The sequence below is a fragment of the Schistocerca cancellata genome, chromosome 2 (genome assembly GCF_023864275.1).
Source record: "Schistocerca cancellata isolate TAMUIC-IGC-003103 chromosome 2, iqSchCanc2.1, whole genome shotgun sequence".
NCBI classification, from domain to species: Eukaryota; Metazoa; Arthropoda; class Insecta; order Orthoptera; family Acrididae; genus Schistocerca; species Schistocerca cancellata.
Window position 1 is genome coordinate 83,408,638 of NC_064627.1, and position 27,683 is coordinate 83,436,320.

The following is a 27,683-nucleotide window of genomic DNA, read 5'->3' on the forward strand; positions in this document are numbered from 1 at the left end:
GGATAAAATAAAAGGAATTATTCAGATAAAGACCTGAAGACATTGGGAGATTTCAGATTGATTGTAAACTATCTGATCAAAACCATCCATACACCTATTAGACATTAATATGACAAGAGGGGTGGGGAGGGGTGTTTCCACACTCCACATTTACAATGGCTTGAACTCTGCTGAGGACACTTTCAGTAAGGTATCTGAATGTCTGTGAAGGCTTTCCAGTCCATTCTTCTTCAAGAGCTGAAACCAAAGAAGGTACTGTTGTTGGATGCATAAGACTAAAACAAATTTAGATTTTTAACCCACCCCAAAGGTGTTCCATTCGGTTCAGGTCGAGACTCCTCCAGGCATGCCAGCCCATTTCAGAAATGTTACTGTCCACAAACCATTGCCCCCATATATGCTGCTTTTTGACAGTGTGTATTATGTTGCTGATACAATCAATCATCGTGTCTAAAACTGTTCCTGTACTGTAAGCAGTGCACAATACCATAAAATGTGTTCAGCCTTCCACATTTAGCTTTTTCTTGAGTTCAGTAAGGGGTCCACTACCCAAAAAAAAAAAAAACCTCTATATGCCAACGCTACCTCCTCCGTACTTCATTGTTGGCATTACATGTCATGACAGGTAACATTCTCAAGGCATTTGCCAAACCCAAACTCTTCCTCTGGATTACCTCAGGATATAGGATGACTCGTCACTCCAAATGGCTCATTTTGTACCATCCACTGTCTGTTGGGATCACTCTTCATGCTGCCTCATGTGTTACTTCGCATTGACTACAAAAATATGTGGCTGTGAGTAGCTGCTCGACCGTTGTTTCTCAGTGTGTTCAACCCCGAACCCCGTATCCATAGTCATTGTGCTAGCTGATCTGATTGTAGCACATTGGAACCCATGAGTGATTCCTTCTCCTTATTTTGTGCAATTTTTTATGGTCACCTTCCTGAAAGCACAGCGGTCCGTGTCCATCAGTAAATGAGATCTGCCTGGGTATGGTTTAGCTATCATTGTTCCTTCTTGTTTTCACTTCAGTGTCACACCACCAAAAAACGATACCTGAGCAGCTGTAGAAGGGTTCAAGTGTCTTTTGACGTGCAATAGGTCCCGTATATTTTGACATGCCATCAAATTATATGGTTGACGCCAAAGGAAGGAAAGACATAAGTGTTCTTACATCAGGGGGTGAAAAACACCGGATGTCCGTCATGCTTGCTTGCACAGCAGATGGACATAAATTACTCCCATTCACAGTTTTCAAGCGAAAGACTTTACCAAAATCGTGTTTCCAAAAACTGTAATTGTATGAGCAAACGAAGCTGGTTGGTTTTCAGAGGACATGGTGCTGGAATGGATTAGGCGTGTGTGGAATCGTCGTCCTGGTGCACTGCTTGGTTTACGCAAGTGATCTCTGGTTTGCGCAGTCCGTTGGTAACAGATGCGTACGCAGGCCATACAACACCTGCAGTAAAACGAGAATTAGTGGAAAGCAAAGTGGACTTGGCAGTAATTCCAGGTGGAATGACGTCAATTCTGCAACCACTTGACGTCTGTTTGAATAAACCATTTAAGAACAAGCTTAAATGCATGTACACAGACTGGCTTTCAAAAAGCGACAGACAACTGACACCAACAGGATGTGTAAAATGCTCAAGTTTGTCACAAGTGTGCCAATGGATTTATGATGCATGGAAGTGTGTTTCAAATCAGATTGTGCAACAAGTATTTAAAAAATGCTTGATATCCAATGCACTAGATGGTATGGTGGACAATGCTCTGCATGAAGAAATGAGCAACAAAGAATCAAGTGATACTGATTTAGAATCATGACTGATATTTTAAACATTACTTATAAGATGTTTTACAAACCTAATAAAATTTTGTTTTAAATTTGAGCATTTAATTTCTAAGTTATTTTCATTCTTATTTTACAAGTGTTACTACTCTGCATTGCACAGTATAGAAAAGCGTGGAGAGCTGCATCAAACCAGTCTATGGACTAAGGACAACAACAACACACTCTGCATTTGAAGGCATCACTAAAAATATACTATGAAAATCCGACTGGCAAGACTGTTTGGAATGTATGTCAATATGGCCAACTCTATGTTCTGAATTTTTTCTTACCTGCGGCAAGAGATGGTTGCTAATAGGAACTTTTATGAATCGTAATCATATGCAGTATTCTCTTCACCATAAGAATAATATGAATGTAAACATTATGCCATGTATTCTTTTGTGTTTGTTGCTATCTCATTTAAATCCTGCCTGCCTAATGAACTACGAAACTAGAGTGAGACAATAGCAAACGCGGAAGAATATACATATCATGTAATGTTTATATTCGTATTATTCTTATGCTGATTAGTAATACTGTCAGGAATGAAGCACGGCAACTGACTAGATTTTTAAATCTAAGACGACTCTAATTTCTGTGCAGAATGTATTGTACTAAAGAGGTTTCTGCAAAGATTTTCAAATAGAGAAAAATTTTCGCTAAACTCTCGCTCAGAACATCTATCATACACAGTCTATTATTTGGTTCTTGATTATTATCAAAGGAAGCAGCAGTGTAAGTAACAACAAATAGCAGTCTCTTGCCATTGTTTCGCTAATGAAACAATTCCTCTCTTTTTTCTATTGTAAGCAGCGGTAGCGCACACAAAAGCAAGCCATGCCGCAAGCGGCGACAGGTCGTAAACACTCATTATCAGAATGTGACAAACAATGCATGACACAGTACAATAATGCATTTTCATCTTAGGGTGACGTAAACACCTATAACAAAGAGAATGGCACTCATCAGATCAAAGCAAAATAAGCAATTGATTCAAACCAGACGAAGCATGTGAAAAAGGAAGGGTACCCGTATAAATACGGACGGAGCGCCTGACGCATAGCAATGGCTACCTCATAAAGCTTAGCTGCTAAGTTAAGACTCGAACCAAACTACTGCAGCTGTTATCTTCACCCATTCGACCTAAATTGTGTCTCATGTTACAATGGACCAACTTTGTTTCAATTTGGAGGTGCGGTCTAAAACTTTTCTCTCCCCTTGAATTTTGAGTCTCAAATTTCAGGTGCGGCTTAGATTCGGAAAAATTTTTTTTCCTTGATTTCGAGTCTCATTTTTCAGGTGCGGCTTAGATTTGAGTGCGGCTTAGATTCGAGTAAATACGGTAGTCTAGTAGGCGCTTCTGATTAATCTGATCTCTTCATGATAGACATCATCAGTAGTTGATCTTTCTGATCCATACAGCATGCTGGGGTTACACAAAAATTAGAAATGCCCAAAGGCTGCTTTCCAACACTTAAGACAAATTACACTGGTAAGTCAAAACATTATGACCACGTACCTAATTGCCGGTATGTCCACCTTTGGCATGGATAACAGCAGCAGCAGATCATGGCATGGGATCAATGAGGCCTTGGTAGATCATTTGAGGGAGTTGGCAACACATCTGCACACACAAGTCATGTAATTCCTGTAAATTCTGGGGAGGGGCGGTGATGAACTCTGACACCAGGTTCAATCATGTCCTAGATGTGTTCGATTGGGTTCAAATCTGGGAAGTTGGTGGGCCAGCATATCAATTGAAACTTGCCACTGTGTTCCTCAAACTACTCCATCACACTCCTTGACAGGGCACATAATTTTGTTCAAAAATGCCACTGCCATCAGGAAACATGATAATTGTGAAGGGGTGTATGTAGTCTGCAACCTGTGTAATACTCCTTGGCCATCATGGTGCTGAGCTGTTCCCCTGAAAGAGGACGGATTTGCGCCCTCCTGTCAACATGATGATGCAGGTGTCTGGATTCATCCAACCATGCAACATTCTGCCTCTGTGCCAATGTCCAGTGCCGATGGTCATGTGTCCACTTCAGTTGTAGGTGCTGATGTTGTGGTGTTAACATTGGCACACACATGGGTTGTCACTTGCGGAGGCCCATCATTAGAAGTGGTGTTGTGTTCAGACACACTTGTATATTCTGCCCAGAGTTAAAGTCTGATGTTAGTTCTGCCACAGATCACTGCTGTTTTTGTTTTACCAGTTTGCCCAGCCTGCAATGTCCAACATCTGTAATGAGTGGTGGCCGCCCAACCCAACAACATCTGGACGTGGTTTCACCTTGGTTTTGCTACATGTTAAAGACACTCATCACAGCACTCCCTGAACACCAGACAAGTCGTGCAGTTTCCGAGATGCTTATGCCGAGTGTCTGGGCCATCACAATCTGCCCTCAGTCAAACTCAGATAGATCGTGCGCATTCCCCATTCTACATACGAACAGCATGCTCACTGATACTATATGCACCATGTAAGCATCTGACTAGCAGTCATTCCTCACCAGGTGACACTGCTATTGCATGGATGGGCTTATATTGACAATAGGTCGGAGGTCGTAATATTCTGGCTGATCAGTGTACCTTGAGGATGTTCAGCACCTTGGCAGACCTCTGCTCCATATCCCTTATCTGTGATTTTGTGAATGAGGCCCAGAGCACTTATTAAATTTTATTTGCAACTTAGATGAATAAAAATAAAAATAATACTCATGTGTTTATCAAACTTGTAGAAGTGATGTTCAATGCATTGAACAAAGAATATAGCACACTTAGGTAGCCTCATCTATGGCAACCAGTTCTGTGAAAACCTAATACTTCACAGAAGTAGCACAGTTATCTGAGCTGCCTTACTCCTGGGTTTTTGATTCATTGTGTAACTTTGATCTCTACTGTGATGTCCTTAAGGACTCACTTTTTTTATCATAACATTACCTTGTTGTTTAAAGTCCTGTAAGCAAATGCTTCAACTAGGGCTTCAACAAAAAATAGTATCATATGAATTTGGTGTCAGTGTAGCTTCATTGCCACATGACACAGCAGGCATGGAAAATGTCAGCTGACGCTTGTACACAACAATGTTGAATGATGTTAAAGCAACGAGTAAAATGAAATAGAGTAAACTTGTGTTGAGATCTTCCATAGCTCCATGATTTCAAGAAAAATAAAAACAATTCATTAACGAAAATTCGCTGGTACCAGATACAAAGGCAGCAAGTAACAGACTTCTGAAAAACAGAAATTCAGTTTGTTATGTAAACAACCAAAACTTTGAACCATCATCAGCTTTCAAAGTTGCAGAGTAAATCTCTTTAAATTCTTACCACTAGTGGAAAATTTGTTCAGTTTGTTGCAATAGAAAGCAGTTTGACAGAAAAAGGAATTACCTGATTATAAATGTGTGTGTTTTTAATATTTATAGTTCCAAAATCTGTTGGTTTGTTTCCAAAAATCTGCATTACACTTATCAGCGTGTTTTACAAAGCGAAAATTTGAGATATTTTTATGTGCACCAAAGACTAGCATCTGAAAAGTGTGTACATAGCCATCAGTAGAATTTGAAAGGTAAGTAGATTTCTAAACTGATAAGATTGAAGTCTGTGTGGTACAAGAAACTTCTGTAAACCTATGGCACCAATAGTGGTGATATGTGCAAGAAAAGACAAATATTATTATTGTTGTCATTATAATTGTTATTGTTATTGTTATTATTATTATTATTATTATTATTTCATCATCATCAAATAAAAAAAAACTGGTTTGTTATATGACTCACCTCAAGGCACCCCTTCCCCATGTTTTTCTTTTTAAATTATATTCTTCCTTTATTTTCTTTGTTCAACAGATTAACATGCAGCGATACTTTTGCGTTGTCTACATAACTTCTTGTTACATAATTTCTTAATAAAGGAGGACAGCCTGCTCTCCCACCTCCCATCCCCACATATTTATTTCAATTTGGATTGCATGGCCATTGCATGCACCTATTATTGAGAGTTATTTTGTGGATCACTTTATAATAACCACAATTAATTTATTATTCTTTTCCAGTGCTTCATTTGATTCGACTGTGAGACTCTGGGATGTAGAAAGAGGTGCTTGCATACACACTCTTACAAAACACACAGAACCTGTTTACAGTGTGGCTTTTTCACCTGATGGTAAATTTTTAGCATCTGGAAGTTTTGACAAATGTGTACACATCTGGTCAACTCAGGTAAACAAAAACTTTATTTCTTATTATGTATAGTGAAAATTCTGTTATTTCACTCTGTATCTGAGAATGCAGGCATTAGCTTAGAAGAAAGTTGATGATTCAAAATCCATACAATGTGCATTTAAGTAACTGCAGGAAATTTCCATTTTCTTTTCCATTTTTTTGGCTGTTGGTGTCAGTGCACTGGCTCATCATCAAAATTTATTTTCTTGTTCTCAAACCACAAAAATACTGTGACTTCTGAATTGTTTATAACAGAGCTCTTGTTTTTTAAAATCATTTTAATGTTAATTACAAAACAAGAACTCATTTTAATCACACAAGAATATGAAACTTCAGATATAGGTACATTTTATACTACATTTCAGTACATTTTATCACTCAAACATTTTCGTTTTCGAGAGCGTAGTCTTGCTCCAGTCAGTTAGAAAATAAATGTTTGCCTCAGTCAGCCTGAGAATTAATCAGATACACATCTTTTCGTTTAGAACTACTGCGCAGTGCTGCAATTTTGGAAGAACTTCCTACACTGTAAACATGAAATTGTATTGGATGTCAAATCAAACACCTCTCAGCCATGTAATTTCCAAACTTATTTTATTTGCCTACTGTTTAGGGACCCGAAGATGGCATAGTAAATCACCGAAACTGGTAGCCTAAAATTAGATAGCTGAAAGGTGTCTGATTTGACATCCTGTAGCGAACAGCCCAGTCCCGCAACCATTTCTGAAAAGATGGACTTAGAGAGACTTGAAATAGTATTATTTTAATCAAAACTATGAACCAAATAACAATAACACAATAATTCCGTTTTGCTTAACAGCTTGGTGCAGATCTTTGTTGAAAGCCACTTCAGCACCTTGCGTGTCACTAACCTACCCCATTAATGGTGACCTAAAATTTTACGTGGAATTGGAACCATGTGTTGATCCTGGCAAATCCTTATACCATTGAGAGGTGAGGGCTGGGTTAAAAATGACTGAAATATTCCAAGATCTGATTCAATTTCAATACCTTTCAGTTCCCAGGCACTTGCCTTACCTTTAGACCACCGAATCCTATTCTTTCAGAGATTATATAAACAGTGTGGTGTTATTGCTCATGTAATATGGATGATTGTTAGTTATACATAATAGCCATTTGATGGTGTGCTTCCCAAGGGGATCGTCTGGGCTCTAACACCAAAGCTGTGTCTATGTTTTTAAATCTGGAACATGTTATTTCTTCTGCAGTATATTTCGAAAGTAAACATTGTGCATTAAGCGATGTCTAACATGAATTAATTTGCCCGTACTTCATGTACATAAACAGTTTGTACAAATCAAAGATGTCACTACTTTGCAATTTAGCAACTACTTTCTCCCCTGTGTTGTTACGATGTATTTTCCCATTTTTCTTTAAATGTTGTGCATGTCCAGGGCAGCTTGTTGATCTGTGGAACACTTGCTGCTGCATCTGAACAGGTATTTCGTTTTGGCAAGTCACCGCGACCACTGTCCCTCAATATGGTCCTGCTTATGCACAGTAGAGTAGAACAGCACACAGTATCTCACCATCCATATATTAGTTTACACTGATATTTTCATAATATATAAATTACTGTTGTTGGATTGTCATTCATCTGTAAGACGATGAAAGGATATGCTTCACTCCCCTGGAGTTGTAAGAAGCTGAAAGGATGTGCTTCACTCCCCACCTAAACATATGAGCTCATTATAAGGTGTTACTACATGCTCTGAATATGAAATTTTCTACCATTAAAAGACTTCATATGAGAGTGATAACTCTTTTTAACATCTTTCTGTAGAGAATTAGACAGAACATAGACAGTATGATAGTGATTCTCTTCATGCTCATCATCTTACATATTGATTGCTGATTTTACGTTTGGGAGGGGGATCCACGTCTACAAACAATATTATTTTCCTTACTATAGTTTCCTAGTGTTCATTAGAAATTTTAGCAAATTAATGACAAGTATATTGAGTACAGAATAACATACATTACACATCAACATTGCATTTTTTGACCGTAACAAATACATGCATGCTTGTCCACAGGAACAGGCACTGTGGTGACTATAGCCATTGTGAAATACATTAAATAAATTCTCAATTGTGAATAAGGACGGCCATCAGATGTGTAGACTGGAATGACGACAATGAAAATTTGTGCTGGACTGGGACACAAACTCGGATTTCCCACTTCATTGACTTCATTCCATTCTATGGCTGATGGTTGTCCTTGTGAATTCATTTAATGTATTTCACAATGGCTATAGCTGCTGTAGTGCCTGTTCCTTTGGACATGCATGCATATCCATCATATTTATCTGCCGATACTGGACACGTGTCTTTCAAGTACAATTGTCTGACCTGTGTGGGAATATACATAATGGATATATGAGTACAGCTTGTAGGCACATGGTTGATGATGTGTGGAAGTTTGGGTCTGGCCGTGAGTCATGCACGGGTATCTAAATGGTAAAGTGACCGCTTACAATATGCAGGAAATCTGGGTTCGTGTCCCGGTCTGGCACAAATTTTCATTGTCACCATTCCATTCTACAGCCGATGGTTGTCCTTATTCACAATTGCGAATTCATTTAATGTACCTTCACAGTAATTTCTGCTATTCCATTCTCTAACAGCATGCAGGAAAAACGAATGCTTATCTCTTTCCGTGTGAGCTCTGATTTCCCGTACTTTGTTATGATGATCATTTCTCTCTATGTAGGTCAGCATCATAAAAATATTTTCGCATTCGGATGAGAAAGTTGGTGATTTAAATTTTGTGAGAAGATCCCACCCCAATGAGAAACGCCTTCATTTTAATGATGTCCACCCCAAATCCTGTATCATGTCCTTGACACTGTCTCCCCATTTCTTGATAATCCAGAACGTGCTGCCCTTCTTTAAACTTGTTCGATGTACTCTGTCAGTTCTGCGAGGTAAGGACCACACACCGCGCAGTAGTACTCCGAAAGAGGACTGGCAAGTGTAGTGTAGGCAGTCTAGTAGACCTGTTGCATCTTCTGTGTGTTCTTTCCAGTTTAAATTGTTTATAATTTAACTGATTCCTTTTAGCACTCATGTGGATGACTTCATACTTTTCGTTATTTATGGTCAATTGCCAATTTTAACACCATACAGATGTCTCTTCTAACTTGTTTTCAATTTGCTTTGATCTTCTGATGACTTTACTAGACGATAAATGACAGCACATCTGCAAAAAACATAAGACAGCTGCTCAGATTTTCTCTAAATTGTTTATATAGATAAGGAACAACAGAGAGCCTATAACACAATCTTAGGGAATGCCAGAAATGATTTTTGTTTTACTTGATTACTTTCTGTCAGTTGCTACAGACTGTGACTGTTCTGACACGAAATCATGAATCCAGTTGCATAACTGAGACAATATTTCATAAGAATGCAATTTGATTACAAGCTGCTTTTGAGGCATGGGTGTCAAAAGCCTTCTGGATATCTAGAAATACAGAATCAGTTTGAAATCCTTTGTCAATAGCACTCAACACTTCATGAGAGTAAAGAACTAGTGCTTCACAAGAACGATGCTTTCTAAATCGGTGTTGGCTGTATGTCAATAGACCATTCTGTTTGAGGTAATTCATAGTGATTGAACACAGTGTATGTTCTGTATTGCATTTCTTGAATACTGGTGCAACCTGTGCAACTTTCCAGTTTTTGGGGATTGATCTTTCATTGAGCGAGCAGTTACATATGATTGTTAAGAATGGAGCTATTGCGTCAGCATACTCTGAAAGGAACCTAATTGGTAGACAATCTGTACTGGAAGACTTGCTTTTATTAAGTGATTTAAGTTGCGTCACTACTTTGAGGATATCTAGTTCTAAGTTACTCATGTTGATAGCTGTTCTTGAGTCTGCACTAAATTTTTAGCTTCTGTAAAAGATCGCCAATCTTTTTTAACTTAACAGTCGCATGCCTTCCAATGTGAACTTCAGTAATGAAAATAAACCCTGCTTACAGGAGTAATGAGGCCTATCATGCTCTGGCTGCCATGTGGTTCCATGAAAGATTTTATGTGGTGTCACCGCCAGACACCACACTTGCTAGGTGGTAGCCTTTAAATCGGCCGCGGTCCGTTAGTATACATCGGACCCGCGTGTCGCCACTATCAGTGATTGCAGACCACACGGCAGGTCTAGAGAGACTTCCTATCACTCGTCTCAGTTGTACAGCCGACTTGGCTAGTGATGGTTCACTGACAAATTACGCCCTCATTTGCCGAGACGATAGTTATCACTGCCTTCAGCTACGTCATTTGCTATGACCTAGCAAGTGTGGTGTCTGGCGGTGACACCACATTTTATTTTGGCTTTAAGCTAATATGGTGAAATTATATTTTGAGGACATGGATATCTTAAAATTGTCTCATAACTTCTGTATTACTTTATTACTATTCAAATCACCTTTTTGATCTGTATTCTCTCTGCTGTACTACTTCAAACATTTCAAGCAGTATCTTTATTATCTTCATTTTTAAATTTCCAGTTATTTTACAACTGAGGCTACATTACTCTTGCAACATTACAGTAAACCACACAGATTAAACATATAATTACTATTTCAAGCATTATATATTATTTTCACCGCATTCCTCAGTCATATGTTGTTCACATTTGATGTATACTGTGCTTCTTTCCCCTTCAGAGATGGTATCCTTTTGCACGACATCCTCAAACCTATCCCCCAAGATACAGATGTAGATCTTACCCTTTCTCCCTTTTCTCATACCATAGTACTTATATGTGGGAACTCTCCTTTGTTCATAACCAACAATAACTCTTCTCCTAACCGGTCCGTAACGTAAAGAAAACTCCTACCCTAAACCAGTCTTTTACATGCTAGCACATCATAAATACTATCTTAGTGGTCATCTATGTTGTTTTGTGTCCTTCACATTAATGTGATGTCAGTTTTTCAGAAAACATTAAAATAATCCTGTGAAGATAAAAATTATTCCCTACCGTGGTTCGGGATATTAGTGTCTTCACAATATCAGCATTGTATAGTGCTGTATTATTTGCAGAACTTTTTCTTCATTAAAAACATTCATACGCTTTTCCAATAATGCGAAAGTGGAACCTTAGTCAGCTATTTTATCTGGATCTATACATTCTTCTAAAACATTTAATCTTACATTATTTTACCCATGTCAGAATCTTGTGAACTCCATGGCTGTTAATGATAAATATTATCAATGCCATAACTGGTTTTGGGCTATGATGCTCATCTTAAGATGGCTAATATTTTAAATCATGTAGATGTTTCGGACAGCAGCATGTCATCTGCTCCTGCAGTAAGTTCCAGTTTATTTTGTTGTGGTCCATATGGGTTTCCAGGATGATGTATATGTTGTTGAACTGCAAGCAGCACACTCAATGTAAGTAAATCACTGTGGCACACTTCAAAATAGTATTAATGAAGTGTTAAGTGCCAGACATGTGCTATGCACTTAATGCTTTTGTTTACCATACTGTGGGCACCTGGGCAGAGGGTAACTGCAGGGACAGTTTGAGTCTAATGTGCACTTAGAAGACTTGTTATCCAAATGTGCTCTGTGATGCAAATTTGCTCTTTGAGGTGCAGAACAATATGTGTGTCTAATGCAGTCTTCACCAAGGGAGAAGTGATTGGAATCTTGTTTTTTCCACAGTTGCTTTGGAAATGGGACTACACTATGTCTTAATCTACCACATGCCACCAGAATACTGTGCAGAAGTGGGCTTTGGGGAAAGGAAGGTGCAGTTTGTTAACTGCTTAACTTGTTGACTGTTGATTACAATATCAACTACTACATATAGCAGTTTTTGCATTGTCTTTCTCAAAAACTTGCAATGCATGAGAAGCTATTTCAAATGATGAACAAATGATGGAGTTTTTGATTCAAATGATGGAGTTTTTGATTATACTTCTCAAACAGAAGCTAAGTGAGCTGTTTCAGAATTCCATGCATTCTGGATCTGAGGCTACTGCTCACTTGTTGCACAGATGAGCAAGTTCCCTGCCGCCAACTTTATCATTATGGTCTGATATCAAAATACAAAAGTCTGTTAACATCTTTGATGCAGCCCAGCTGCAGTGACATGCATAACATGGTTTATAAGCCTTGGCATTTCCAAAGTGAACTATGTTGAAAAGTGAAAATTATTTGAATAGGAAAAGTAGTCAAAAGCCAGAAAACACAAATAAGTAACTTATCCGGAGAAATCTGTGGGCAAATTGGGTTTATTATGCTGAAAGTTGTGAAGTGTGAGATGAATAGCTTCATATGACAGTAGCTGGCTTGTTTCATACTTCAGGATTTATAGAGTGCTGTGAGTGTTGACCACAGCTGTGTCATACATTAGCAGTACTGTTTTTGTGCTGACAAAGTATTGCATCTCTTTGACAGAAAATTTCTCTCTTATGCACTGTTGAGCTTTATATGCTTCGATATTAAGTCTTTCATGGCTATGGGCATACATGTATGCAGGCAGGTAGGGCACCCAGATGGCTACAGGCATTCATATACGCTCAGCAGGCAGAAAGACCTGACAGCTAAGGGTAGGGTATTCCTGTATGCTTGGGCACAACAGCAGTTAAATGTGCCCAATATAATGATGACTCTCTATTGTCCGCATTTCAGCATTCCTGCCAATGGTGTCATTACCGCCCTTCTGTGTTACGTCGTAAATGGCTACATCTTTCACCTGCCCGTGGTTGCTTTCTGTTTACGAGTAGTTTGAATAGACACCATTTGATTTCCTAATGTACACAAAACAAATTACAAACATATACAGGGTCTGGCAGAAAGACCACCCGTTTCTGGAGAGGCTGCTTTTTGAGCTGTGATGGGGATACTCACGTGAAGGGGGTATGTGCCATTTTCAGTACGTGCCATTGCTTGGCTATACGAGCATCATGTGTTTGTTTGAAAGGAGTATATTTGTAATGGTGGTTTTGTGATTGCTACTCAGTGGGCGCTTTGCATTTGGTGTGTACTTGGCCGACATGATTCTGCTCCTGATAGAAAAACCATTAGAGTTTGGATTTCAAACTTTAGATTATCAGATTTTGCACTGAAAAGAAAAACTGACTGACATTGGACTGTAACAACACCAGAACGTGTGATCCATGTGAAGCATCCATGCAGCAATCTCCAGAGTGCTCAGCACCTAAACATGCACCTGCCCTGGGATTGTCCAATAGAGATGTAAGAAGAATCCAGCACTGATATCTTCAAATGCAGCCACACAAAATTGTTATAACCTTTAATTCACTAATAAATTGCGTGGATATACAAACGTAGAAACAACAGTGGGTTTCATGCTACCAACTCCGTATCTGTCACTCAACTGCCGTGCCGTGACATGCGGCCGGCGCCGTTCATAGCTAGGTGGCGCTCCCATGCTCGCCGAGCTGCAGAGCGCCTCTATCGCCGTGTTTGCGTGCTGACGTAGCGGCACTTTTAAATCTCATGGCACTGTCACAACACTTTTCCCCCCTTAAAAAAAAACTCTCTTCCTTGGAGACACGGACAGTGCGGAGACATCCATGGCCTCTTGGGAGACCCCGAGAAGATCCCGCGGAGAAACACGAGAATATGGTCGAAAATGTCCAGGACGGAAGCTTGTGCGTGGAACGTGCCTCCTGGACGAGATGATGGGTGAAAACTCCGGAGCAGCATCCATAGGTGTCGTGGACCTGGGGGTGTGCTCCAGCGAGATGGGTCCCGGAGAAGGCGGCGTCGCGACTGGGACCGGTTCCGGCGTACTCGGAAGCAGCAGCGACGTTGGCTGCAGGGACACGCACGGGAGATCGGCAGCAGCGACAGGACTGGCTTCTCGGGCTGGTGGAGGCGAAAGAAGGGGCGGCGGCACCGGCGTGGCCACCACTCGTGGGCACATCTGGTCGTAATGGCGAACAACCATGCTGTTGTCCGTACGTATTTCACAAAGCCGGTGGCCGCGAAGAGCCTTGACCACCCCTGGAATCCATTTAGGGCGAGATCCATACCCTCGTGCCCACACGTCGGCGCCCACCGAGTGTTTTCCCGCACTAGGGGACACAGTACTAGGCCAGACAGGGTGAAGCAGGTGCAGTAGAGTGCGCGGTTGGCGGCCATGCAAGAGTTCAGCAGGGCTGCGATCACCCAGAGGCGTGAAGCGATAAGAACTCAGAAATTGCAACAGAGCGTCATCGGTAGAAAAATCAGTAAGGAATTTTTTCATCTGGCTTTTGAAAGTGCGGACAAGGCGCTCGACCTCCCCATTCGATTGGGGATGGAAGGGCGGTGCTGTAACATGATGAATCCCTTGTCCAGTACAAAAATCACGGAAGGCCTGCGAAGAGAACTGAGGGCCGTTGTCCGTGACAATCGTGGATGGAAGACCTTCGAGCGCAAAGATTTTGGACAAAGCCAGCGTCATCGCCGCAGTGGTGGGCAACGGACATCGAACCACAAACGGAAACTTCGAGAAGGCGTCAATCAACAGTAGCCAATAAGTGCCGAGGAAGGGGCCGGCAAAGTCAGCGTGCACCCGTTCCCATGGCTGCGCCGGATCAGGCCACGGAGAGGGTATTGTACGGGGCGCAGCCAGCTGTTGAGCACACTGACCACATGCAGCGACCATGTGGGAGATGTCCGAATTGATAGCGGGCCAATAAACATGCCTGCGGCCCAGGGACTTAGTCCGAGAAATCCCCCAATGGCCTTCATGCAATAGTTTGAGAACATCTTTGCGAAGAGAAGCTGGCACCACGACCCGTGGAGATGCGCCATCCGTGGCCAGAAGAACAACACCCTCACGAACAGACAGACGAAGGCGCAAGGCATGGTAGTTGCGAAGGGGATCCGATGCCCGGCCCTTGGTCCTGTCCAGCCAACCCCGTTGAACAAAACCGATCACCTGACGCAGGACCGGGTCCCGCGCAGTAGCCGACGTGACCTGCGAACCTGTAAGTGGAAAACCCTCGACCGCACGACGTTCTTCCTCACCAATGTGGAAACAGAGTAGTTCATCTCGATCGAAAACCGGGTCGGGGCCCATCGGCAAACGCGACAACACGTCAGCGTTTGCGTGCTGGGCCGTGGGGCGATAGTGAATCTCATAGTGAAAACGAGACAAGTATAAGGCCCAACGTTGCAGGCGGTGAGCTGCCTTACCAGAAGCGATGCCGAGGGGCTGAACAGAGAGACCAGCGGCTTGTGGTCGGTGATGAGGTGAAACTTAACCATACAAAAAAACGCTGAACTTTTTTAGAGCATAAATGAATGTGAGCGCCTCCTTTTCGATTTGAGAGTAACGCCGTTGGGCATCGTTGAGGGTCTTCGAAGCATAGGCGATGGGTCGTTCGACCCATCCTCATACCGATGGGCGAGAACAGCCCCTAGGCCATACTGTGACGTGTCAGTCGCCAGAACCAAGTGCTGACCCGGACGGAATGTGGCAAGACAAGGCGCCGACTGCAAATGATCCTTCAGGCGGACAAAAGCCTGCTCACACTCGTCGGACCAACAGAAAGGAACGTTTTTGCGTAACAGCTGATGCAGAGGATGAGCCACCGCCGCTGCGGATGGAATGAATTTGTGATAATAAGCAATCTTGCTTAGAAACGCCTGAAGTTCTTTGACCGTAGACGGCCGGGGGAGAGCGGTAATGGCCGCAACGTGCTGACGTAGAGGACGTATACCTTCACGGGACAAGTGGAAACCAAGATACACAATGGAGGGTTGGAAGAACTGTGACTTGTCCAGATTGCACTTCAACCCAGCCGAATGCAGAACCCGAAATAATGAACGCAAATTGCGAAGGTGCTCCTCAGTGGAGGCCCCCGTGACAACAATGTCATCCAGGTAGTTGATGCAGCCAGGAATGGGAGCTGTGAGCTGTTCCAAAAACCGCTGAAAAATGGCCGGCGCGCTAGCGACACCAAATGGTAACCGCTGGTACTGATACAACCCACAAGGAGTCTTGATGACGAGAAATTCCTTGGAAGACGCATCCAACGGCAACTGATGGTACGCCTCCGATAAGTCAAGTTTGGAAAAGAACTGGCTCCCAGCGAGCTTGGTAAATAACTCCTCAGGACGGGGAAGAGGATAAGTGTCAATGAGGCTCTGAGCGTTGACAGTGGCTCTAAAATCGCCACACAATCGCAGACTCCCGTTTGGTTTAGAAACCACCACGATTGGCGATGCCCATTCGCTGGAGGTAACAGGAAGGAGAATCCCTGAAGCTGTTAACCTGTCTATCTCAGCCTTGACAGGTGCACGCAACGCCATCGGAATAGGGCGTGCCTGGAAAAACTTAGGGCGAGCTGTAGGTTTAAGAGTAATGTGGGCTTCAAAATCCTTGGCACGACCCAGACCAGCAGAGAACACGGACGAGAATTCAGAACACAATCCATCCAGCTGTTGATATTGGAATATCCTCAGATATGAGGTGCACATCATCATCAATGGAAAACCCAAACAACTGGAAAGCATCATAACCGAACAGATTTTCAGTGCCCGCATGATCCACCACATAAAACGTGAGGGGCTGAACAACAGACTTGTAGGCAGTGGAAGCATCAAACTGGCCAACGATAGGAATTTTCTGTTTATTATAAGTTCTCAGATTTCGCGTAACTGGAGACAAGGGAGGGGAACCCAACTCCAAATACGTGCGAGAATTAGTGAGAGTTACTGCAGAGCCAGTTCCACTTGCATGCGAATGTCTTTATCCAGAACACGAACAGTAACAAACAACTTATTTGTTTGAGAAAGCACACAGTTAACATCCACGTCCGATGCCTCGCCCTCGTCGACAGGAACTTTAGGGGACTGACACACAGAAGCAATGTGGCCTTTTTTCCTACATCAATTACACGTGGCCCAACGTTTTGGACACGCGGCCCTGTCATGCTGTACGAAACAACGTGGACAAGAAGGAAGGACGGAACGAACCTGTTTCTGTGGCTGCTGTTTTCGCTGCAAGCGTTGCGGCCCAACGCGACCTTGTTTACGCGAGTGAACCGCCGCCACATCTTCGTTCCCCTGGGAAACAGGCAAATTGTCCGTGTAGAAAGTTGACTGTACAGCGCCTACATCACACCACGCGTCTACTTGCGCGCCAGCAGCGTGAGACACTTCAAAGGATTGAGCGATGCTTAGAACTTCCGACAACGACGGGTTTGGCAGTTGTAGGGCACATTGCCGAACTTCTTTATCAGGAGCAAGCTGTAGAATAGCATCCCTAACCATTGAATCAGCATAAGACTCATGATGAGTGTCCGTGACAAACTGACATTTCCTACTCAGACCGTGTAGTTCCGCCGCCCAAGCACGGTAAGATTGATGGGGCTGTTTACGACACCGGTAGAATGCCACGCGGGCGGCAACGACGTGGGTGTTTTTTTGGTAATTGTTAGACAATAAGTCACACATTTCTTGGAAGGACAGAGAGGCAGGTTCCCGCAGAGGGGCTAACTGAGATAGCAGCTGATAGATCCATGGGGAAATCCAAGATAGAAATAACGACTTACACATCGGAGCGTCGACAATGCCGAAAGCCAAGAAGTGTTGCCGCAAACGCTTCTCATAATCCTCTCAGTCTTCAGCGGCCTCGTCGTAAGGAGGGAACGGAGGCGGAGAAGAGGACGACAGACGATGAGTAAGCAAGATGAATAGCAACCGTCAGCTGGGTTTGTTGGTCAGTGAGCGCTTGCAGAAGCTGTTCCATGTCTGCCCAGACACGAACGCACAATACTCCAATGCTGGAAAAAAAATATCCGACCTCGTCACCAAAAAGTGTTATAACCTTTAATTCACTAATAAATTGCGTGGATATACACGCGTAGAAACAACAGTGGGTTTCATGCTACCAACTCCGTATCTGTCACTCAACTGCCGTGCCATGACATGCGGCCGGCGCCGTTCATAGCTAGGTGGTAAGAAGGAAATGACAACTATTTTGGACAGGTCAGGAAAACTGCTGGTGAATCCTGTGGATGCCTTGGGCAGATGGAGGGAATATTTTGAAGAGTTGCTGAATGTAGATGAAAATGCGATCAGTAATGTTTCAGATTTTGAGGTAGAATGGGATAGGAATGATGATGGAAATAGGATCACATTTGAGGAAGTGGAAAAAATGGTCAATAGATTGCAGTGCAATAAAGCGGCTGGGGTGGATGAAATTAAGTCGGAACTCATCAAATCAGTGGAATGTCAGGTCTTAAATGGCTACACAGGATAATTGAAATGGCCTGGGAGTCGGGACAGGTTCCATCAGACTGGACAAAAGCAGTAATCACACCAATCTTTAAACATGGAAACAGAAAAGATTGTAACAACTACAGAGGTATCTCTTTAATCAGCGTTGTGGGTAAAATCTTCTCAGGTATTGTTGAAAGGAAAGTGCGAGTATTAGTTGAGGACCAATTGGATGAAAATCAGTGTGGGTTTAGGCCTCTTAGAGGTTGTCAGGACCAGATCTTTAGCTTACGGCAAATAATGGAGAAGTGTTATGAGTGGAACAGGGAATTGTATCTATGCTTTATAGATCTAGAAAAGGCATATGACCGGGTTCCTAGGAGGAAGTTATTGTCTGTTCTACAAGATTATGGAATAGGAGGCAAACTTTTGCAAGCAATTAAAGGTCTTTACATGGATAGTCAGGCAGCAGTTAGAGTTGATGGTAAATTGAGTTCATGGTTCAGAGTAGTTTCAGGGGTAAGACAAGGCTGCAACCTGTCTCCACTGTTGTTCATACTATTTATGGATCATATGTTGAAAACAATAGACTGGCTGGGTGAGATTAAGATATGTGAACACAAAATAAGCAGTCTTGCATAAGCGGATGACTTAGTTGTGATGGCAGATTCGATTGAAAGTTTGCAAAGTAATATTTCAGAGCTAGATCAGAAATGTAAGGACTATGGTATGAAGATTAGCATCTCCAAAACGAAAGTAATGTCAGTGGGAAAGAAATATAAACGGATTGAGTGCCAAATAGGAGGAACAAAGTTAGAACAGGTGGACGGTTTCAAGTACTTAGGATGCATATTCTCACAGGATGGCAACATAGTGAAAGAACTGGAAGCGAGGTGTCGCAAAGCTAATGCAGTGAGCGCTCAGCTACGATCTACTCTCTTCTGCAAGAAGGAAGTCAGTACCAAGACTAAGTTATCTGTGCACCGTTCGATCTTTCGACCAACTTTGTTGTATGGGAGCGAAAGCTGGGTGGATTCAGGTTACCTTATCAACAAGGTTGAGGTTACGGATATGAAAGTAGCTAGGATGATTGCAGGTACTAGTAGATGGGAACAATGGCAGGAGGGTGTCCACAATGAGGAAATCAAAGAAAAACTGGGAATGAATTCTATAGATGTAGCAGTCAGGGCGAACAGGCTTAGATGGTGGGGTCATGTTACACGCATGGGAGAAGCAAGATTACCCAAGAGACTCATGGATTCAGCAGTAGAGGGTAGGAGGAGTCGGGGCAGACTGAGGAGAATGTACCTGGATTCGGTTAAGAATGATTTTGAAGTAATAGGTTTAACATCAGAAGAGGCACCAATGTTAGCGCTGAATAGGGGATCATGGAGGAACTGTGTAAGGTGGGCTATGCTCCAGACTGAATGCTGAAAGGCATAATCAGTCTTAAATGATGATGATGATGATGATGACTGTCACATGATAAGAGATCTTCCTCTGACCTAAGTTAAACCAGTTTTGTTTTGGGGGCTGTTAAGAGGGAGAAGTCTGGTTCCTGTAAGATGGGGCCACCACTAACAATCCTTGGCATTATCTAGAAGTTTAGAGTGTGTTGTTTCCTGTATATGTTCTCTCTTCATGAGGAGACATTCCCTGGCCCCCCAGGGTCACCCAATTTATCACCTTGTAATTTTTTTCTTTCTTTCTGTGGGGACCCTGACAGGCTCAAGTGTACCGTGTAAAGACTCAAGTACAAAATAAGGCCCCAAGAGCAAATTATATGCCCTCAGTATTGTTGAGATCCATGGGAGGATTGGCCATAACAAAATTACCCCATCTGGTATGCAAGGGCATATGATACAGGCAAAATGACCTCTGCAAGACATATGAGACTGGGGAAATGACTCCAGACTTCAAAAATAAGTTGGAGTGCTGACAAAAATGGACATAACCAAACCTTCAGCTTAAGGACTCATAGATGAAGAACATAAACATGGATTATTTATGCAGGAATGAAAGAACTGGTAGTCACTGACTTCAGGGAGGATCAGTTTTGATTTGAGAGAAATATATGCACACACAAGGCAGTACGACTCTGTGACTTATCTTACATAATAGGCTGAAGAAAGTCAAACCTATTTTTATAGCATTTGTAGTTTTAGAGAAAGTTTGAACAATCTTGACAGGAATGCACTCTTTAAAATTCTGAAGGTAGAATGTATAAAATACAGATAGTGAAACCTATTCACAACTGTTACAGAAACCAGACTACAGATATAAAAGTCAAAGGACATTAAAGGGAAGCAGTAGTTAACAAGGGAGACAGCCAGAGTAGTAGCCTGAAGCATTTTCTTTTTTCATTGTGTATAAATCTGTCAGGCCCATATATTTCATATCATGGTTGTGACATAAAACCGTATAAACTCCTGAGCGTTTTTACTTGTCCTTGTTATTTTGTAATTTATGTCATATTTGTGTTTTGATGTTATTTGTCTTTTGGAAGGTAATTTTAATATTATTTTTTTGAAATGTGTGTATTGTTTTGTCAGACATTCTTCCTATATGTTCCATGGCTGTAAACTGCACATTGTTTTATGATATGCCCATACAGTGTTTTTCTTGTTCATAATTTTGTAGCCTATAAAACCTTGACCACTGCCTGATGCTCCCCTTAATATTGTCAAAACACAATGGAGACCACTTGCAGCATTTGCCTTGTAGGTATAATTTTTGGGCAGATTTTGTAGTTTATAATGATGTTTTGTCTTCTTTTATCTAATGACAGAGACCTCTGGAGATAGATATTAGCCATCATCTCTAAAGTTTGTGTTAATGTTGCAGTGTGTGTGTGTTCATGCACTTAATTTTTTATGTTTAGGCTGCTAGTGTAAAGCTTTCCAAATATTTATTGTACAGTTGATACTGTTGGTATTCTGCCTCTTACATCTTACTGGTTGTTAGAAAAGTAATTAACTTGCTGCTTTTGTTTTGCAGACTGGTCAGCTTGTCCACAGTTACAAGGGGACAGGAGGGATATTTGAAGTATGCTGGAATTCAAGGGGTGATAAAGTAGGAGCCAGTGCTTCTGATGGAAGTGTAAGTATTGAAGTTACTAGTTTTTGGTTGATACTATAGTACATATAAGGGTAAGAAAAATCACAATAGCTACACCTGTGAGATTATGAAAAAAAGAAAAGAAACAGCAAGATGTAATTTAGTTCCTCAGCTTGTTACTAGCGGTTTTGTCATCAGAAACAATTTCTTATTTATTTATTTGTTTTTAAGGATATATTTCTTGTCTGCTGAGAGGAAACTTCATCAGCCAGCTGAAAAGAAATTTATGTAACTCAACTTGCAGATGAAAGAATCTCTTAATATAGTAAAGTTATATCTGAGGGAAAATGCAGAGATAACAAAATACCTGAGAGGGGAGAGTGATGGGCCTTAACCTTGTTTGCAGGAAGTATTTGGTTTAGATTGAATCATGTACATGAGTTTTGGTGTGCAGTTTTTGGAAGATTATAATTTTCTAACAAGTGCAACATATGCTTATTCATAAGCACCTCCTGTGTTTCAGAAGTTGGCTGTATGACAACTATAAGACACACAGGAAATGGACACACATCAGTGGGCAAAGCATTTCTCTAGGTTTTTGACTCACATTACAGGTGCTCGATATGGGCACCATTTGTGACATGGCAAACAACAATACGGTAGTCAAACTCTCATTGCACATGTCCAAACACCCATGGTTGACAGCAGCAGCCCCAGTAATTATTCGTTCTTGCAGCTTTTCCAAATTAAGGCAGGAAAACATGATCTTTGACATAAGCCCATAAGAATAAATCTCACAGAGTTAAGTCAGTTGACTATGGGGGCCACTGAAGAAGAGGTGAGTCATAATGAGAAGCTGAGGCTGTTTAGCATTGAGGTAACTATGAACTTCTGAAAAAGAGTGTGGTGGAGCACTATCTTGATACAAAATGAAGTCTCCACTGTGTTGCTGTAATTGTGGTACAAGCATTGCCGGAGCATGTCCAGGTACACGAAACATGTCACATTTTTCTCTACAAAGAAAAATGATTCATAACCTATTGAAGAGGACATGGCACAAAAGACATTACTTTAAGTGAACCACACATGAGTTCCAAAATATTTTATGGATGTTCTGTACACCAAACACCTAATCTAACCTCATCTTACGATGATTCACATTTCCAGACACATGAAATGTGGCTTTGTCACTGAAAACCTGCTTTGTGAAAAACCATACTCCTCAAGTCACCGCATCACGTCTTTGCAAAAGTCGAAACAAAGCTCATTGTCTTGAGTAGTCACCATACATAGCATCTGCCACCGCTCACATGTGTCATCAATGTCTCTGTGCTCCTAACGAGTGTTTTCCATGCATGCTTCACCTTCTCTGCTGACAGTCCCAGCTAGACTGTTTGTTCATATCACATAAGTAGTCGTCTCTTGGGATGCATTGTTCCATTCATGGATTGTTTTGTATGTTGAAGCTTTTACCTGACTTTTGATTGGAAATTATTGCTGAAATGTCACAATTGACCCACATTTAGCGATTTCTGGGACACAATGCATTGATTGATCTGTTGTGTACCACATTCTGAAATCCCAGCCCCCTAGTGGTGCACCATGGAACAATGCCATAGAATATATTGTGAATCAAAACACTGTGCTCTATCCACCAATAAGTGCCATTTTTCAATATGTCTTGTAGTTTTTGCGCAGCTGTCTTCTCTAAACCCAGGAGGTATGTATCAGTCTGCTGCATAGTTCTCATAGCATTCAGAAAGTAGACTACATTGCACTTAACAGAATTCTGAATCTTACAGTACACAGTGTTCCTTAGTACAATGCCTATGAAAGTATTAGTCACTTAGCATTTCTGGGACACAATGCATTGATTGATCTGTTGTGTACCACATTCTGAAATCCCAGCCCCCTAGTGGTGCACCATGGAACAATGCCATAGAATATATTGTGAATCAAAACACTGTGCTCTATCCACCAATAAGTGCCATTTTTCAATATGTCTTGTAGTTTTTGTGCAGCTGTCTTCTCTAAACCCAGGAGGTATGTATCAGTCTGCTGCATAGTTCTCATAGCATTCAGAAAGTAGACTACATTGCACTTAACAGAATTCTGAATCTTACAGTACACAGTGTTCCTTAGTACAATGCCTATGAAAGTATTAGTCACTTAGCATTTCAGTGTTTTTAATAATGCTCCTGATATTCTTTCATTAAATTAGTATTTGTTAATTTAAATTGCATATTATTGGGGCATTTGTGTGTCAAGTTTGCAAATACAGGTCTGAGAACTCTCTAAACTAACCAGATATAGACTGTAGCAGCCAGGGACTCTTAAAATATGATTCAACTGTTTTATGGACTGCTTCCTCTCTCCTTAATTTCAATTTTTTGTAGAGTTTGTTTCTGCTAACTGAACTGTACAAACACCCTAAGAGGAAAAATTGGCCAGTTTGAAGAGTGTTTCAAAACTGGAATTTGTTACACTTAAGGCACATTATTTTCCATGGTAACAGTATTCCACCTAGGACTTACCACTCAAGTTGCTAGAGTTTTCTGGATACCATTTTTCTTATAACATAATCATTTAATTTCTGAATAATTTCTATATGTTAGTATATTGGTGGTCAAATGTGCATAGAAAACAGAGTAGGATGATTGTGTATTATGCGGTCTACAAGTATAATCAGTGATCTCAGATTTTATTCATATTTTGTGTGCAGATTCACTAAACTATGAAAGGGGAAGATAAAAATTTCTAGCCCACAAATTTTGCTATGTTGAAGTTGGAGCAGCATTTTCAGGGAAGGATAACCAATTGCAGTGATAATGTTTCAGAAATTCTGATTAAGTCTTAAAGTGCTGTGTTCACTGAGTAATTGTGGTAAAGCTGCAGAGTCTTATAAGTAAATAGTGAAATACATTGTGGCTCGATTTAAAAAAAAAGTTTTAAATACCTTATTTCAATCTATACCTTGAAGAAGACATGATGACAATAAAAGAAAGATTCAAGAGCAGTATTAAAATTCAAGGTTAAAGGATATCAGTGATAAGATTCACTGACGACATTGCTATCCTTAGTGGAGGGAAGAATTACAGGATCTGTTCAATGCAATGATGTCCTAATGGGTACAGAATATGGATTAAGGGTACACTGAAGAAAGATGAAGGTAATGGGAAGTAGCAGAAATGAGAGTAGTGTGAAATTTAACATCAAAATTGGTGATCATGTACTAGACTGAGGACTTCTGTTACCTTGGAAGCAAATAACCCACGATTGGTGAAGCAAGGACGACATAAAAAGCAGATGAGCACAGGCGAAGAGCATTCCTGGCTAAAAGAAGTCTACTAGTATCACACTTAGACCTTAATTTGAGAAATAAATGTCTGAGAATGTACTTTTGGAGCATAGAATTGTATGGTAGTGAATCATAGACTGTGGGAAAACCAGAACAGAAGACAATCAAAGCATTTGAGATGTGGTGCCACAGAAGAATGGCAAAAATTTGGTGGGCTGATTAAAATTAGGAATGAGGATGTTCTCTGCAGAATCAGCGAAGAAAGGTACATATGGAAAACGCTAACAAGAAAAGGGACAGAATGACAGGACAGGTGTTAAAATGCCAGGGCGTAACTTCCATGATATTAAGAGTGATAGTGAGTAAAAACTGTAGGAAAGACAGAGATTGGCATACATCCAACGAATAATTGAGGATTTAGTGTGCAAGTGCTGCTCTGCGATGAAGACTTGGCACAAGAGAGGTAGGGCCTATGTACCCATTGATTGAAAGATAGCATGAGTCACGTAATGAGGTATCTCAAGAGAATGATCACATTCATGCCAATGAGTGTAGATTATGAAAACATTGATCGTGTAAAACTGAACTTGAACTTTTCTCACATCACATCCTAAAATCCTGAAAACAATGGATCAAGAAATAAGGTGGATGCAGTACTTCTTGACTTGCAGTACTGCACTAACATTTATTAACACAAGTACAAGTATGTGGGTATAAAAGAAATTTTGTCACTGGATTGAATATTTCTTATAGAGCAGGACACATCATATTGTCTTGGCTGGAGGATTGTTGACACAAGAAGCGATATCTTCAGACATTTTTCATATGGTGAACTACTATCTGAAAAAAGCTGCACAGATATTCAATCAAACTCGCTTTAAATGGTCTGAAATATATAATTGTGCACTTCACAAAATGTAGAAAAGCAGTATCATATGACTACACCATCAGTGAGTTGCAGTTGGAATCAGACGATTCATACAAATATCTGCGCGTAATAGTTTGTGGGGCTAGGAAGGGGAATGATTACATAAAGTCAGTCATCCATAATTCAGGTAGTAGACTTTGGTTTATTGGCAGGATAATGTGCAAATGTAGACAGTCTACAAAGGAGACTGCTTACAAAACACTTGTGTCCCATCTTAGGATACTGCTCAGGTGTGTAGAATCAGGTACCAAATATGACTAACATGGAACATGTCTAAAGAAGAGTACCATGAAAAGTCACATGGTTAATGCTGTGGTTTCAGATGTTCTGCCGAGTTGTCATTTCTGCTTTCTGCACAGTATTTCGACAGCTGACCAAGCTGACTTCACCATGTGCTGCAAGTTTTGCTATTATGTGAGCTCACTGCCTGGATGCCAACCTGGTGGAGCCATCCGGAAGCAGATCATTAATCAATCACAACGAGACAACATGAGAGATCAGGTCATGTGTTTGTTTGACTCATGGGAGAGCATCACAGTAATGCTTAAAAACCTTAAAGTGGCAGGCTTTTGAAGATAGATGTCAGCTATCTTTTGAAAGCATGCTTCTAAAGTTCTAGGAACCAGAGTTGAAGGAAACAGTGTAAGAATGTATTACAGCTCCATACATATCATTCCCATAAGGACTGCAAAACCAAAAGTAGGCTAATTATGGTGCATGCAACACGCGAGCGCGCGCGCGCGCGCACACACACACACACACACACACACACACACACACTAAAGTAGCTGCTATTCTCATGCAATGGGCGAAATCTGCAATACTCAGTACATTGCTAAGTAATCCCTGCCGTGTACTTCATAGAGGTTTGTGAATTTTTAGCAACAAACATCAGAACTACTAGAAGTATCCTTTAGCAGTTCCTCTTCAGTTAATGAATCTGTCTGATTTTCAGAGGAATAATATGAAAGTTTGGTTAAGTTTTTAACTCAGTTACTTTTTCTAGTGTAAGATGATTAAAAAATATTGCAGTTTTGATCAATGCACATTGAATTTGTGATACATTTACTACTGCTTTCTACCAAATTATGCTCTGAAATACATTGTGGTTTGCAAGGGACACTTTATTGGATGATTGCCGGCGACCTTCTCGGAAATATTTAATATTTTCTAGAGGTGAAAGCATCTTTTGAGATGCGAACACACATTTGGAGATTCAAGGATTTAAAATTCATTTAATTTTGTGATGTAGTAAATGAAATACAGGAAATGCTAACCTGATGAAAATTCTATACATAAATTGTGCTATAAAATAGCATAGTTAGTAACATAAATGTTTTTCCTTTGCTGTCAAGAAAAAAGTTAACAGAACTTTTTGGTTCCTTTCAGGTCTTTGTGCTGGACCTCCGCAAGCTTTGAGAGAAAACTCCTTTTTTAAATTAGGTACTAATGGACTCTGATCAGTGTTTTTATATATGTGCAAATGTCTGAACAATAATGAGAAACAAAAAGACTTTTTTATGTGTCAGTACGTTAAATGTTACATATATGGTTTGTGTACTATCCAATTAGTTTACAAAATAAAGTACCTTTATTTTTAGATACATTTCTGATATCATTCTATCCCATCATCCTCCTTATCAACAGAAACAATAATGCTACAGAACTGAGAGGTAATTTCTTATAGGAAAAATCCATTTTAATACAATTCTCAAAGCGTTCAGAAATAAAACTGCACAGCACTTACAGAATCCTGTGTCTTTTCTAGAACAGTGTACTCCAGTATGCCACTTATGAAATAATTATTCACTTAAATTATTGTTGCATTTGTGTGTCAAATTTGCCAACACAGTTACAATAACTCTATAAAGTATAGACATATAGGCTGTAACTGCTAGTGACTCTTAAAATATGATACATCTGAATTATGAACATCATATTAAGAGACTTAACTAAATTTTCTGCCTCTTTCACAAGGGCAATGGTCAAGATGGCAGTTGTGACACAAAGCTGAAAATACCTCTTTAAGTGCTGAATTATATTTTCTCATTAAATTATATACAGAGTATTGAGCATTTACATTACACAATGTATCTCATTTTAGATGCAACT

At 40.7% G+C, this 27,683-nt stretch overlaps 1 protein-coding gene across 1 annotated transcript in view; it reads left to right on the forward strand.

Moving 5' to 3' along the window:
- Positions 1-27,175, forward strand: part of LOC126161355 (F-box-like/WD repeat-containing protein TBL1XR1) — a 132,834-nt gene extending 105,659 nt beyond the window's left edge. Inside the window, exons 9-11 of the mRNA XM_049917123.1 lie at positions 5,898-6,063; positions 21,286-21,387; positions 26,961-27,175. Of these exons, the coding sequence (XP_049773080.1) occupies positions 5,898-6,063; positions 21,286-21,387; positions 26,961-26,990 (298 nt within the window). The 3' untranslated portion in view covers positions 26,991-27,175. The remainder of the gene's footprint in view (positions 1-5,897; positions 6,064-21,285; positions 21,388-26,960) is intronic.
- Positions 27,176-27,683: the final 508 nt, after the last annotated feature.